The sequence below is a fragment of the Tribolium madens genome, unplaced genomic scaffold, assembly GCF_015345945.1.
Source record: "Tribolium madens isolate multiple individuals breed KSU strain unplaced genomic scaffold, Tmad_KSU_1.1 Scaffold_3;HRSCAF=73;Tcas5.2_LG2, whole genome shotgun sequence".
Classification (NCBI taxonomy): domain Eukaryota; kingdom Metazoa; phylum Arthropoda; class Insecta; order Coleoptera; family Tenebrionidae; genus Tribolium; species Tribolium madens.
The window spans coordinates 9,422,196-9,435,720 of NW_025401006.1; the positions used below are offsets into that span (position 1 = coordinate 9,422,196).

Below are 13,525 nucleotides of genomic sequence, written 5' to 3' on the forward strand. Positions count from 1 at the left end.
CCCCTACTTTTATGTTGGTAGAAAATATTGATTTTTGAATCAGAGCGGGGTTCCAGATTTCAGTTCAAGCAGCATCCCTGAGCTAAAGGTCGACAATAAAATTACTGCAAAATGCCGTGTTTAAACACTGACGCTACAGGAATTTATTAAATGGTCACAAAAATAATAGTATTAACTACAATGGTAATTATGGGTTAGTTATTTTTTGTTCAATATGATGTTGGGGAGAAAACAGAGCTTGAAAGGGGAGCCTGTTTTGGCAGATTATGGTCCAGATGAGGCGTTCAATGAAAGCGCTGATATAGAATGGGTCAACAAGGTATTTTAGGTGTCGTGGTGTTGTGAATTGATTGTTGTTAAACTTTAATTTAATAAATTAAATTTTTATCATTTTGTCTTGGTGTTTATTTATTGGCGCTATAAACTTTTTTAAAACGTTACAATTATTTTAATTTAAAAATCATGCAAGTAAAATTATGCTTTGTTTTAACACTTTACACTATAAATAACAAAACACAATACTATTACCAAAAATTCAACTGGAACAGGCCTTTGCTTACTTTTGCCTCAAAATTATTGCATCATTTTTAAACGTTAATTTCAGAGATGGGTACGAAGACTTATGCGCACCTGTGCTTTGTTGAGCTTAACTTCCGTAAGCTGCAACACTCCCAAGACATTCGAAAGAATACCTCCTATGCAAGGAATAACATTCGTCGTGGATATTATTGTTACTGTTTTATTCACTTCTGAAATGGTAGCCAAAATGCACATAAGAGGCATTTTGAAGGTACCTTATTTCAATTTGGAATTTTTACTTACTTTCAAATTAACTTTCTAGGGCGAAAAACCTTACCTAAAGGATCACTGGTGTCAATTTGATGCCAGTATGGTTTTCTTTTTATGGATTTCAGTAATTTTACAAATTTTTGAAATTATGGGGACAGTACCACGTTTCAGTTACTTATCTATATTACGAGCTCCTCGACCTTTAATTATGATACGATTTCTGCGCGTTTTCTTAAAATTCTCTATGCCTAAATCAAGGATAAACCAAATTTTTAAGTAAAAGTTTTGTGATAAGTGACTGCAAAAATTATAAAACGTGTTTCAGGCGCTCAAGTCAGCAGATTTACAACGTAACTTTGTTTTTCCTATTTTTTATGTCCCTGTATGGTCTTCTGGGAGTCCAGTTTTTTGGAGAACTCAAAAATCATTGCGTGCTTAACAACACCGATTTAAAGTAGGTACTTTCAAAATTCAGAAGTTAAAAAAAAGTTAATTGGTTAATTGCAGACACATTACCATCAACAGTCTTGCAATTCCTGACACTTTCTGTTCTTTGGATCCAACATCAGGGTATCAATGCCCTAAAGGCATGAAATGTATGAAATTAGAAGGCCTATCTCGATACATAATCGGTTTTAACGGTTTTGATGAATTTGGTACAATCCATAAACTTTGTTAATTTTTTCATGAGTTACAAATTTCAGTTACAAGTTTTTTCACTGTGTACCAAGCGGCGTCACAAGAAGGTTGGGTCTTCATCATGTACAGAGCTATAGATTCTCTTCCGGGATGGCGAGCTGTATTCTATTTCAGTACCATGATTTTTTTCCTGGCTTGGTTAGTAAAAAACGTTTTCATTGCTGTCATCACAGAAACATTTAACGAAATTAGAGTCCAGTTTCAACAAATGTGGGGTGTTAGAGGGCATATTCAAAACAGTACTGCCTCTCAAGTTTGTATTTATTCCATTTATCGCATAATCATCATTGAACAAGTTTTAGATTTTGATTGGTGACGATAGAGGATGGAAACTTGTAACTCTCGACGAAAACAAACACGGGGGTCTTGCCCCTCAGTTTTGCCATACAATTTTACAATCCCCCCATTTCCGACTAATCGTTATGGGGGTGATACTTGCAAATGGAATAGTCACAGCAACAATGAGATTTAAACATGACGAAAGACCAAGAGAGGTTTTTTACGAAAAGTACTACTACATGGAAGTCGGATTTACAATTCTTCTCGACTTGGAAACAATATTTAAAATTTGGTGTCTCGGCTGGAGGAGCTACTGGAAACACTCTATACACAAATTTGAACTACTCCTAGTCGTAGGGACGACCATTCACGTCATTCCTGTGTTTTACATGAGTGTTTTTACCTACTTTCAAGTTTTGAGAGTAGTGAGATTGATTAAAGCTTCACCTCTTTTGGAAGACTTTGTCTACAAGATTTTTGGTCCGGGAAAAAAATTGGGAAGCTTGATTATATTCACCATGTGTTTGCTGATCATTTCGTCAAGTATCTCCATGCAACTTTTCTGTTTTTTGGACTTTACCAAATTTGAAACTTTTGCCGAAGCATTCATGTCCATGTTCCAGATTTTGACTCAAGAGGCTTGGGTCGAAGTTATGGACGAGACAATGTTAAGGACAAGGTCAATGCTTGCACCACTTGTTGCAGTTTATTTTATTTTGTATCACCTTTTCGTCACTCTGGTATTTAAAAAAATCAGTTTAGATAAAAAAAATAACTTCAAATTGTAGATTGTGTTAAGTTTGTTCGTCGCAGTAATTTTAGACAACTTGGAGTTAGATGAAGACATAAAGAAATTAAAACAGTTAAAATATAGAGAACAAAGCGCTGAAATTAAAGAAACGTTACCTTTTCGTTTGAGAATTTTTGAAAAATTTCCTGATAGCCCTCTAATGGTAACACTACATAAAGTACCATCAGATTTTAATTTACCCAAAGTGAGGGAAAGTTTCATGAGACAATTTGTCTACGAAACTGAAGAAGATGAAAATTCGGAAGGTGGCATCAAGAAACTAAGCGAAGAGACTTATGATTCAAAAATTATATATAGGAAGCAAAAGCCACTCAAAGTTTTGAACAATTTACCAAAAGTTCGAGTCGAAAATATTAAGCTTAAAAAAACCTCTGTCTCATTCATTATCAAGTGATGATACTCTTTATTAATTTAAAGATATTTTTTAATTTTATTCTATTACAGTGATTCAAACAATCAAAGATTAATGTTAGGTGATTCTTCCATGATTCCAGTTCCGGGTACTAAAGGCCCTTTGAAGCCTCAAGGAACTGTTAACAGTATGAAACAGTTACGTATTGATCTAAAGAAGTGAGTGGCGTCTAATTGGCAACAAAATTCCAAAACACATCTTTTTGGAACTCAAAATTTTTTAATTTTTTTCTGATACTAGTTTATCGAAGTTGATAAATGTTACAGATTTGGTTCAAGATCAATTCGGCGAAGTGTTCGCAGTGGTTCGATCAAATTAAAGCAAACCTATGAACATTTAATGGAAAATGGTGATATTGGTGTTAATCGAGTTACTTCAAATCGGGCAAGACCTCACGATCTTGACATTAAATTGTTGCAAGCAAAGAGGCAACAAGCTGAAATGAGGAGGTATTTATCAACTGTTACAGTTTTAGATTGTTTTGAATTTCTCTTCTAGGAACCAACGAGAGGAAGATTTGAGAGAAAATCACCCGTTTTTTGATACACCATTATTTGCAGTTCCGAGGGAAAGTAGGTTTAGGAAATTCTGCCAGTTGATTGTATACGCCAGGTATGACGCCCGCTTGAAGGATCCCTTGACTGGGAAGGAGCGAAAAGTGAAATATAAAAGCCTTCAGTGAGTCTTATGAATAGTCTTAATTTTGTGTTATAATAAAAAATTCTAGCAATTTTTTGGGTTTGGTAACTTACCTGGATTGGGTAATGATAACAATGACGACTCTTTCATGTCTCTCGATGATGTTTGAAACTCCATACTATCGTGTAATGGAAAATGTTAGTTTACAAATCGCTGAATATTGTTTTGTTATTTTTATGAGTATCGAACTTGCGTTAAAAATACTAGCAGATGGTCTTTTCTTCACACCTAAAGCTTACGTCAAAGACGTAGCAGCATTACTCGATGTTTTCATCTATCTTGTAAGATACACAGATATGTTTGATAATTAAAAATAAGAGAATTTATTTCAGGTGAGTCTTGTTTTTCTGTGTTGGATGCCAAAACGAGTCCCTCCTAACTCTGGAGCCCAACTTTTGATGATTCTCCGTTGTTTGCGACCTTTACGAATTTTTACTCTAGTACCACACATGAGAAAAGTGGTGTATGAGCTTTGTAGAGGCTTTAAAGAGATTCTCTTAGTATCAACTCTCTTGGTACTTTTGATGTTTATTTTCGCAAGTTACGGAGTCCAGCTTTACGGTGGTAAACTGGCACGGTGCAATGATCCAAGTATTACGCAAAGAAAAGACTGTGTTGGAGTATTTTTTCGCAGAGTTTTCGTAACAAAAATGAAGCTAACACCCGGCGAAAACGAAACTTACCCTTCAATACTAGTACCAAGAGTTTGGTAAGTAATAAGTTATTTTTAGTAAAATTTGTAATTAAAATTTTCACATAGGGCGAACCCTAGACGTTTTAATTTTGATAATATTGGAGACGCGATGTTGACTCTGTTCGAAGTCTTGTCATTTAAAGGATGGCTTGACGTTAGAGATGTTCTAATTAAGGCTTTAGGACCTGTATGTTACCTACTCTTTTTTTGCTTTTAATAATAATTAAAAAATTTAAGGCCCACGCTATTTATATTCATGTTTACATATTCTTGGGTTGCATGATTGGTTTGACACTTTTCGTGGGTGTGGTTATTGCAAATTATTCGGAGAATAAAGGAACAGCTTTACTCACTGTTGATCAGAGAAGATGGTGCGATCTCAAAAAGAGATTAAAAATTGCACAGCCTTTGCATCTGCCACCAAGACCAGATGGGAAAAAGTTCAGAGCTTTTATCTATGATATAACCCAAAATATTAAATTTAAACGGTATATAGCTATGATGGTTTTGATCAACAGTGCTTTGTTGGCAGTCACGGTATAGGTTTCTTTCATATTGTTAATTTATTTTTACTTTGGGTAATTGTAGTGGAATAAAGAAGACGATCACACAGATATTCTTGCAACCGTCGGAATGATATGTACTTTATTATTTTTAGTTGAAGTTGTTATGAAAAATATAGCTTTTACCCCGAGAGGTTATTTGCAATCTAGAAGAAACAGATATGACCTTTTTGTAACAGTAACAGGAGTAATTTGGATGTTCTTCCACATAATGTTTAAAGTATTTAGAAAACATTTACATTTATTTGAACTAAATCAATGTTTTTTCAGAACGACTTGACTTATTTTGTTGGTTTTATGGTAGTAATATTACGATTTTTTACAATAACTGGCAAACACGCAACTCTTAAAATGTTGATGCTTACAGTTGGTGTGTCAGTTTGCAAAAGTTTTTTTATTATATTTGGGATGTTTTTGCTTGTATTTTTTTACGCCTTGGCAGGAACTATTATTTTTGGAACTGTGAAATACGGAGAAGGAATTGGGAGGTTAAAATAATCAGGTTGAAAAAGAAAATCCATTAAAAAATATTTTTAGGAGAGCTAATTTTGAATCGCCTGTAACAGGAGTTGCAATGTTATTCCGAATTGTTACTGGAGAAGACTGGAATAAAATAATGCACGATTGTATGATTCAGCCCCCGTATTGTACCCCTGCAGATAATTATTGGCAAACAGATTGTGGCAATTTTACTGGTTCTTTGATTTATTTTTGTACTTTCTATGTAATTATTACCTACATTGTGCTAAACTTGTTAGTGGGTAAGCAACAAGAAGTAATAGTGAACTGTGAATAATCTACGTTTTGTAGCTATTATTATGGAGAACTTTTCTTTATTTTATTCAAACGAAGAAGATGCATTACTATCGTATGCCGATATTAGGAATTTTCAAAACACTTGGAATATTGTTGATATTCATCAAAGAGGTGTCATACCAGTACGAAGGGTAAATATTTTCACATAAATTATACATACAAAAAATACAACAAGCTTTAGGTTAAATTTATTTTACGGCTACTAAAAGGCAGATTAGAAGTTGATCCACAAAAAGATAGACTTTTATTCAAGCATATGTGTTACGAGTTGGAGCGATTACACAATGGAGAAGATGTTACTTTCCACGATGTTATTAAGTATAATTCCAACATTTTATTCTAATTTACTTAATTGCGATTTTTTAGTATGCTTTCGTATAGGTCAGTTGACATCCGAAAAGCCCTTCAATTAGAAGAATTATTAGCTAGAGAAGAATTCGAATACATAATAGAGGAAGAAGTTGCAAAACAAACCATTAGGACATGGCTTGAAGGATGTCTCAAGAAAATCAGATCAACAAATGTAAATTAAATATTGTGTTGATTTAAACCCACAACTGTTTTTTAGAAGCAACAAAACAGTTTAATTGCTGGATTACGAGCAACCAACGAAGTCATCAATATGCCAGAAACGACCGAAGAAACCAAAAACGGGGCTCAAGACCAAGAAGCTGAAACCGAAGTCAAGGAAACGGAAACTAGAAAACAGAAACTTGTAACACTTCCGCGGTCCGACAGTATTGGGAGTACTTCGGGACGGAAATATTTAGCACCGACTTTATCCGATCCTGCAGCACGGACTGAGAAAGAAAGGGTTTCCACCAAAAAGAAGAATAATCGACAAACTGGTATTTTCAATTGTTTGTTAAGTATTTTTGTAAAAAAAAATGTTTTAGTTGTAAGTAAAAATCTTCCTCATGTAAATGAAACGAATGAAGCTAATAGAATGCCGAGAGAAGTATTTAATAATAAGACGACAGTGCCAAAAGCTTCAAATGCGATGCATGAGATTAGAGATTGGTGGAATGAGCAGTTAGCTTATGCGTCTCAGTCTAGTGACGAAGAATAAATAATTCTTGTAACTGTTTACAAACATATTAAATGTTTTAGGAAGTATTTATTATTTTATTAATAAAGATATGACATGTAGTTGAAATAAAATCATTTGTCTGTATACATACCTTTGTATGTGTGTAAGTAATCAGATAACAACGCAATTGTCTAAGTTTAAATATTTATGATGTTGCGACCCCTGAACCAGAAGCAATTTGCCTACCGTCTAGGTACTAGTTTTTCATTAGTTATTTTTTTAACAAGATTATTACTTTTCGTTTTTTTTTTTTAAATAGACATTAAGTAATTAACAAAATCAAACCAAAATCAGGTTTTAGATAAAAGTTTTTGCGTAATCTGCAATAGCCACTTCATCCAAAACCATGAAGCTGGTTACATTGTTTGTATTTGTATCGATTCTTGCGATCGTTTCATCTGCAAAAATTTTGGACGCGTTTCCTACAAGTTCAGACAGTTTGGTTCTTCTCCATGTGGTAAAACATTTTTTAACACAAATTTTATAATTCTTATGTGAAAACTCAGCTATTTAGACATGGAAACCGAACACCTGATAAATTTAGTCAGTTTCCGACAGATCCCCACATTAACGAAACATTTAAACCATTTGGTTACAGTCAGTTAACTACTGTGAGTATCTATTTTCATGCATTTAGCAAGTGTTTGTATTATTCATTTAATAGAAAGGTAAGAAAACTGAATTTGAGATTGGAAAATATATTCGACAAACATATGGTGATTTTATTCCTCAACAATATGGGCCGGAAGTGGCTTATGCAATTTCAACCGATTTTAAAAGGACTAAAATGTCACTTGAATCAGTCCTTGCAGGACTTTTTCCTCCACTCGATTCGGACGTTTTTTCTTCGGGTTTAAACTGGCAACCAATACCCTATGAAATAGATGACGGAATAGACTTAATACGTGTTCCTTCTATGTACTGTACTAACTACCTCCAACAATATTACAGACATCTTTTGTCAAAAGAAGGGCAAAAAGTTTTAAATTACTACCAAGATCTTTATCTGCAAGTTTCAAATTTCACGGGAGAAGATATTATCTTACCAGAAGAAATATTCAATATCTATGAAACGCTCGAAAGTGAAGTATGTAAAGATAAAAGCATTGTGATTACAGTCGTGCATTTAATTGTATTTTAATTAGAAAGATTTTGGACTTGAATTGCCTGCTTGGACTTCAGATATTTTTCCCGAAGTTTTGGAAAAGGCTTCTTCTGTTTACATAGAGTTTTCCACTGCGACTACTGGCTTGAAACGATTGTCTACAGGTTTTGTTTATTTCTTGTAAAACTGTTTGGTACATGTAACAATTGATTTTTAGGGCATTTACTTAAAAAAATTATTGAGGACAGTTTAGCCAAACGAGATGGTTCTTTACCAGAAGATCGCAAAATTTTCTTGTATTCAGCACATGATTACAGCGTTGGAGTAATGTTAAGAGCCTTAGATGTGTTTTATCCACATGTACCACCCTATGGAGCAACGATTTTTTTTGAAATTCACAACATTGACGGAACTTATGGTTTAAAGGTATGACAATATTTATACAAATCAACTCAATTTGAAATATATTTTTTTCAGTTGTTGTATCAGAATTACAGTCAGGCAACTCCACAACTGCTTACTATACCCGGATGTTCAAGTTTTTGTGATCTTGACAAACTTGTTGAGTTGATGTCAAATAATTTTCCCACTGAAACTGACGTCTGTAATTACTCTGGAGAACTTGTATAAATGAAGATCGCAATTATTATATGCTTATAGTCAATACAATAAAATATATTTGAAAAGTTATTTCATTGTTTTTTTTTTAACAAAGAAATCTCTTGTAGTTTTACTGCATATTTTCAGATTATTAGTATAGTGAGTTTTGTAATGTTCACCCGTTAAAAGTTTATTTTTCTCTTTAAAGTTTAGAAAGAAATTAATTTGGTCAAATTTTTAATTCAAAATAAAACACAATAGTTTTCGCAATTTTTAAATCTTGAATATTTGAATGTGATATCCACAATAATATTAATTTTTACATCGTTTCACCAGCTGGAGTACACACATCGTCCTCCCCAGGTAAATTTTCTTCCATCAATTCGTATAGTTGATCAAGCTCACAAAAACTTGAACATCCAGGAATAGTCAAAAGTTTGGGAGCATCTTTAGTGTAATCCTGATAGTACAGCTGTAAAATAAAAAAAAATATTACTTTTTAATTGAAACAAATTTTTGGTAATTGGTTACTTTTAATCCGTATTGGCCATTTATGTTATGTATTTCGAAAAATATTGTTGCTCCAAATGGTGGTACATGTCTGTGAAAAACATTTAAAGTTCTCAACATTGTTGCAACATTGAACTCGTGAGCGGAGTACAAGAAAATTTTTCTTTCTTCCGGTAGAGAACCGTTTTGCTTTGATACACTATCTTGTATTATTTTTTTAAGCAAAGATCCTACAAGAGAAACAGTTTAATTATGTTTTACCTAAATTTGTTGTCAAATCAAACCTGCAGACAATTTTCTCAAAGTAGGATTTGCGGTCGCAATTTCATAATCAACAGAAGCCGCTTCTTCTATGATGTCGGGGTAAAGTCCTTCAGTCCATTCTGGTAAGTTGAGACCATAATCCTCCTATCAGGCAAATAAATAAAAACGGTAGTTATTTTTTATATTGGATTTTTTTTTTCCAACTTACTTCACTTTTCAGAGCAAAATAAATTCCGGCTACATCTCTGGGAGTTTTAACACTTTGTCCAGCGTTTTTGCTCAATCCATGGTATAAATTTTTGTATTCGGCTCGAATTTCTTGGCCTTCCTCTGACAATAAAAATTTGAAATATGCGTTAATATAACTTGCACAATAAGTAGAGGCAACGCCCAAAAAGCCTTGACTTGGCTGTATATTAAACGGAATTGGCTGCCATTCTAAGGTGGGCATAACCAATTCACTTGGAAGTGGAGGAAAAAGTGACGCCATGACTAACTCTAAAGACATTTTAGTTCTTTTAAAATTCGTTGAAATTGCGTAAACCACATCTGGAGTGTATTGTCTGGGAATAAAATCGCCATAGGTCTCTCGGAGATATTTTCCTATTCCATATTCTGTTTGTTTTCCTTTCTGTTATCAAAAATAAATTCAATTTTTATATAATATTTTTTACAAAGTTTACTTACAATAGTCAATTGACTATAACCAAAGGGTGTGTAGAGTTCCGTTATGTGTGGGTCATTAGGGTAGATGCTCATTTTGTCAGGTGTTCTGTTACCATGTCTGAATAACTAAATTTTATTTATATAAATTGTTAATAAGATATTTGTAATTACTGCTTACCACATGGAGCAAAACCAAAGTATCTTCTTTTTGCCCTGTTGTTTCAGTCGAATTTGCTGAAACAACAGCTGCAAAAATGGCAAAAACGGAAATAAAGAGTAAACTCATTTTGAGTAAAACTAGAGACAAATTTCGAGAGCACGTATTTAAAGCAATTTTGAGCAATCTTTTTATTATAGCATAATTAATTCGTTAATATTACACAATATTTACATATAATCACAGTTTAACTTGTTGGTAATGTATTTTATTTTATTACATTTAATACTGCTAAAGCGAGTAAGCATTGCCAAACATGAATTAATCTAAAAGCTTTTAACAATAGTTTTAAATATTTTTTGTTTGATAATTAAGCGACGGTAATTGAATTGATACAAGCTGAGGTATTATCTTGTAAACCGATAAACTTATTAGGTATTTGCAAATATAATTACACAAATAACGTCATAAAAAGATTTCCAAAATTTAGCTTTATATTCCCGTTGGAACATGTGCCGTTTGTCAGTTTGTACCATGAACATTGTTCGATTCATCTTATCTCTTGTATTTTTTTCAGCTACAAGTTTAGCACATTTTGCTGAACTTGCAGGGAAAAAAAATGAGACTTTAGTGCTACTGCACGTGGTAAGTTAAACACAAAAATCAAATTATTTTTATATAAAAAAAATCATAGTTATTTAGACACGGTAATCGAACACCCGATAAAGCAAGTCTATTTCCCAATGATCGTTACACCGAAGAAACTTACGAACCGTTTGGTTACAGCCAACTGACCACTGTATGTTGTTAAAAACTTTTTGGTTTTTGTTCTTTTAATTTAAAATTATAGAAAGGGAAAAAGACTGAATACAATATTGGCAAATACTTGCGAAAAACATATGGAGACTTCATTCCTGAGCAATACAGCCCCGATGTTGTTTATGCCATTTCCACTAATGTGAAAAGAACTAAAATGTCGCTGCAGTTGGTCCTTGCTTCGCTGTTTCCACCCCTTTGGGGAGAGACTCTTGAGTTTGGTTTACACTGGCAACCGGTTCCTTTCAATATCGAACAAGGAGGAAATTTAATCAGTGTAGCCCAAAGTTACTGCCCAAATTACATTACCGAATATTACAACTACGTTTTGTCAGACGAAGCACAAGAAATTCTTGCCAAATACAAGGACCTGTATGCAAAACTTAGCAGATATTCTGGAATGGAAGTTCTCACGCCCAAAGACGCTGCTAATATTTATTTCACATTCAAATGTGAAGTAAGTTCAATTCTACAATTTTAAATAGAGTTTCTATTTTTGGTTTCTTAAAGGAAGATTTTGGATTGAAATTACCAGAATGGGCATCAGAAGTTTATTCCGAAATTTTAGAAGACGCTGCAGCTGTTGACTACGAAATTTCTACTGCTACCACTGATCTTAAAAAATTGTCTGCAGGTTAGTAATTAATTATTTTTTTATTAAGTGTAAGTAAATCAAATTTTTACAGGATTTTTGCTGAAAAAAATTATAAAAGATAGTTTAGCAAAACAAAATGGGACTTTACCGGAAAAAAGAAAAATCTTTTTATATTCTGCACATGAATGGAACGTGGCTACCATGTTGAGGACTTTGAATGTATTTTCAAGACACGTGCCCCCTTTCGGGGCTACTGTAATCTTTGAGATTCACCTCATCGATGGGAAATATGGTTTAAAGGTAATTGTTTTTAATTACGATTGAAACAATGTTTTAATTATTTTTTTATTCTAGCTATATTATCAAGATTACAAGCAGACGGATCCCAAACTCCTAGTAATTCCTAGATGTTCCAGTTTCTGTCCTCTTGAACAACTTATCGAGATTGTGGGTGAAAATCTACCTACTGAAGGCGATGAGTGCAGCACTACAGAAGAACTTATGTAAAATGTAATATCTGATGTGCACAACAAAATATGAATAAAAGAATAATACATAAAGTTTTCTGAGGTTTTATTTACGCAAAATTCATATATGTATTACAAATAGAAAATGCTATGAAAAAAATAGGAATTGTGAAAGAGTATTTTGAATCTTTCTAAAAAATACAATCAAAATACCATAAGAAACGGAAATTGTTTTCTCTGTTTTGAATTTTTTTCCATACCTTGCCCACCGAAAAGAGTATGTCGGTAGATTTATATCTTATTATCGTTCATTATTGATCAAAGTTTTATGCAGGACTTGTTATGAAGGGACTAATGCCATAGAGTATTATTGTAGCTACTTTACTTGATAATTTTAGTTTTATTTGTTTTTTTTTATAATGTTGTATATATCACGGGTATTATTTGTTGTCGATAGCCATCGAGCGACTTAGAAAAGTCCCGTGCAGGAGGCCTTCCGCCTCCCTTGTTGGCCTAACAATGCCCTTAAAATACATAATAAATAACTATTATCGTCGTTTATGAAACAAAAACTTTTGAAAAAAGATTTTAGACAATCACAATTACATATAATTACATATTAATCTAAAAAAAAAAACATTTCCTGGTATAATGATGAATTGCTCACTGATTACAATCATAATTACTCATTAACATGACCTGGCTAATTATATGTTTATTAAAGAAGATAAAACACTTATAGTATGTTCTACGTTAAAGTTTTTCAAGTCTGAGTATGTGAGATAAAAAAATTGGCACCAACACTAAAGAAGTAAAGAAAATAAAATTCATCATTTTCTCAAAAATGGAATTTGCTTTGATCTATTACAGTTTTAAACAGCTGCTTTTATTATTCTATAATCATCGCAACAGGAATAATGTATTCATAATTTTTCAAAATAATATAATGTATTTCATGAAGTAAGTATGATTTTCTTTGGTCATTGCATATTGACGACTTGCCTTTAGCATATCATCTAGGATATAAACATTAAAGGATGATTAAAATAGTTTCTTATCTTTTAAACCTACATGACAAACAGTTTAGTCATTTTAGAATAAAAATAATAAACTTACCTTGCAAATTTTGCTTGGTAACTTTGTATATTTAAATTATTGTGCAAAATGTTTAATGTAAATGGTTAAAGAAATTTGTATTATTATTATTATATTCTTCACAAGTGACACTATCTGTGGAGGCCGGCCGAAGCTCCGCGGTGAATCATTCATTATTTTTACATTTATATTTCATAAAACCTTTGCTCCTTTTTATTTATCGTTACGTACTGAGTTTTTGTAAAGATGAGTCGTTGAATATTATCATAATAATTATTAAAGTTAGTTATACCACGAAGTGTGGACGTATGAAATAAACAATTACAGTTGAAGGGTGTTTAACTCGTGCCAGGTCACCACCCATCTTGACTCATAAAAGCTAAAAAATATTTTCTTGT

At 32.8% G+C, this 13,525-nt stretch overlaps 4 protein-coding genes across 5 annotated transcripts; 3 read left to right on the forward strand and 1 right to left on the reverse strand.

Moving 5' to 3' along the window:
- The first annotated feature begins 63 nt into the window (after positions 1-63).
- On the forward strand, positions 64-6,936 carry LOC123007009 (sodium leak channel non-selective protein). Of its 2 annotated transcripts, none has more exons than XM_044402008.1 (23): positions 64-319; positions 605-790; positions 842-1,065; positions 1,115-1,243; positions 1,297-1,445; positions 1,494-1,741; positions 1,791-2,507; positions 2,556-2,968; positions 3,023-3,148; positions 3,257-3,439; positions 3,489-3,668; positions 3,718-3,970; positions 4,022-4,398; positions 4,450-4,570; positions 4,621-4,920; positions 4,972-5,166; positions 5,217-5,434; positions 5,484-5,707; positions 5,757-5,893; positions 5,944-6,080; positions 6,129-6,285; positions 6,331-6,610; positions 6,659-6,936. In XM_044402008.1, the coding sequence occupies exons 1-23, from the start codon at positions 215-217 to the stop codon at positions 6,829-6,831; spliced, it is 5,232 nt and encodes a 1,743-aa protein (XP_044257943.1). In that variant the 5' UTR covers positions 64-214; the 3' UTR covers positions 6,832-6,936. The 2 variants fall into 2 exon arrangements, with proteins under 2 accessions (XP_044257943.1, XP_044257945.1); XM_044402010.1 differs by having other exon boundaries at positions 3,023-3,127.
- A 262-nt stretch (positions 6,937-7,198) lies between these two features.
- LOC123007149 (venom acid phosphatase Acph-1-like) lies at positions 7,199-8,647 on the forward strand. Its single transcript, XM_044402246.1, has 6 exons — positions 7,199-7,309; positions 7,359-7,463; positions 7,517-7,939; positions 7,998-8,121; positions 8,175-8,383; positions 8,435-8,647. The coding sequence occupies exons 1-6, from the start codon at positions 7,199-7,201 to the stop codon at positions 8,585-8,587; spliced, it is 1,125 nt and encodes a 374-aa protein (XP_044258181.1). The 3' UTR covers positions 8,588-8,647.
- On the reverse strand, positions 7,590-10,462 carry LOC123007688 (venom acid phosphatase Acph-1-like). Its single transcript, XM_044403099.1, has 7 exons — positions 10,389-10,462; positions 10,176-10,341; positions 10,019-10,123; positions 9,540-9,962; positions 9,352-9,475; positions 9,089-9,297; positions 7,590-9,029 (listed from the first exon to the last, which is right to left on the reverse strand). The coding sequence occupies exons 1-7, from the start codon at positions 10,460-10,462 to the stop codon at positions 8,877-8,879; spliced, it is 1,254 nt and encodes a 417-aa protein (XP_044259034.1). The 3' UTR covers positions 7,590-8,876.
- A 219-nt stretch (positions 10,463-10,681) lies between these two features.
- On the forward strand, positions 10,682-12,111 carry LOC123007148 (venom acid phosphatase Acph-1-like). Its single transcript, XM_044402245.1, has 6 exons — positions 10,682-10,799; positions 10,849-10,953; positions 11,005-11,427; positions 11,481-11,604; positions 11,657-11,865; positions 11,920-12,111. Exons 1-6 carry the CDS (start codon positions 10,689-10,691, stop codon positions 12,070-12,072), a joined length of 1,125 nt encoding a protein of 374 aa, XP_044258180.1. The 5' UTR covers positions 10,682-10,688; the 3' UTR covers positions 12,073-12,111.
- The last annotated feature ends 1,414 nt before the right edge of the window (positions 12,112-13,525 follow it).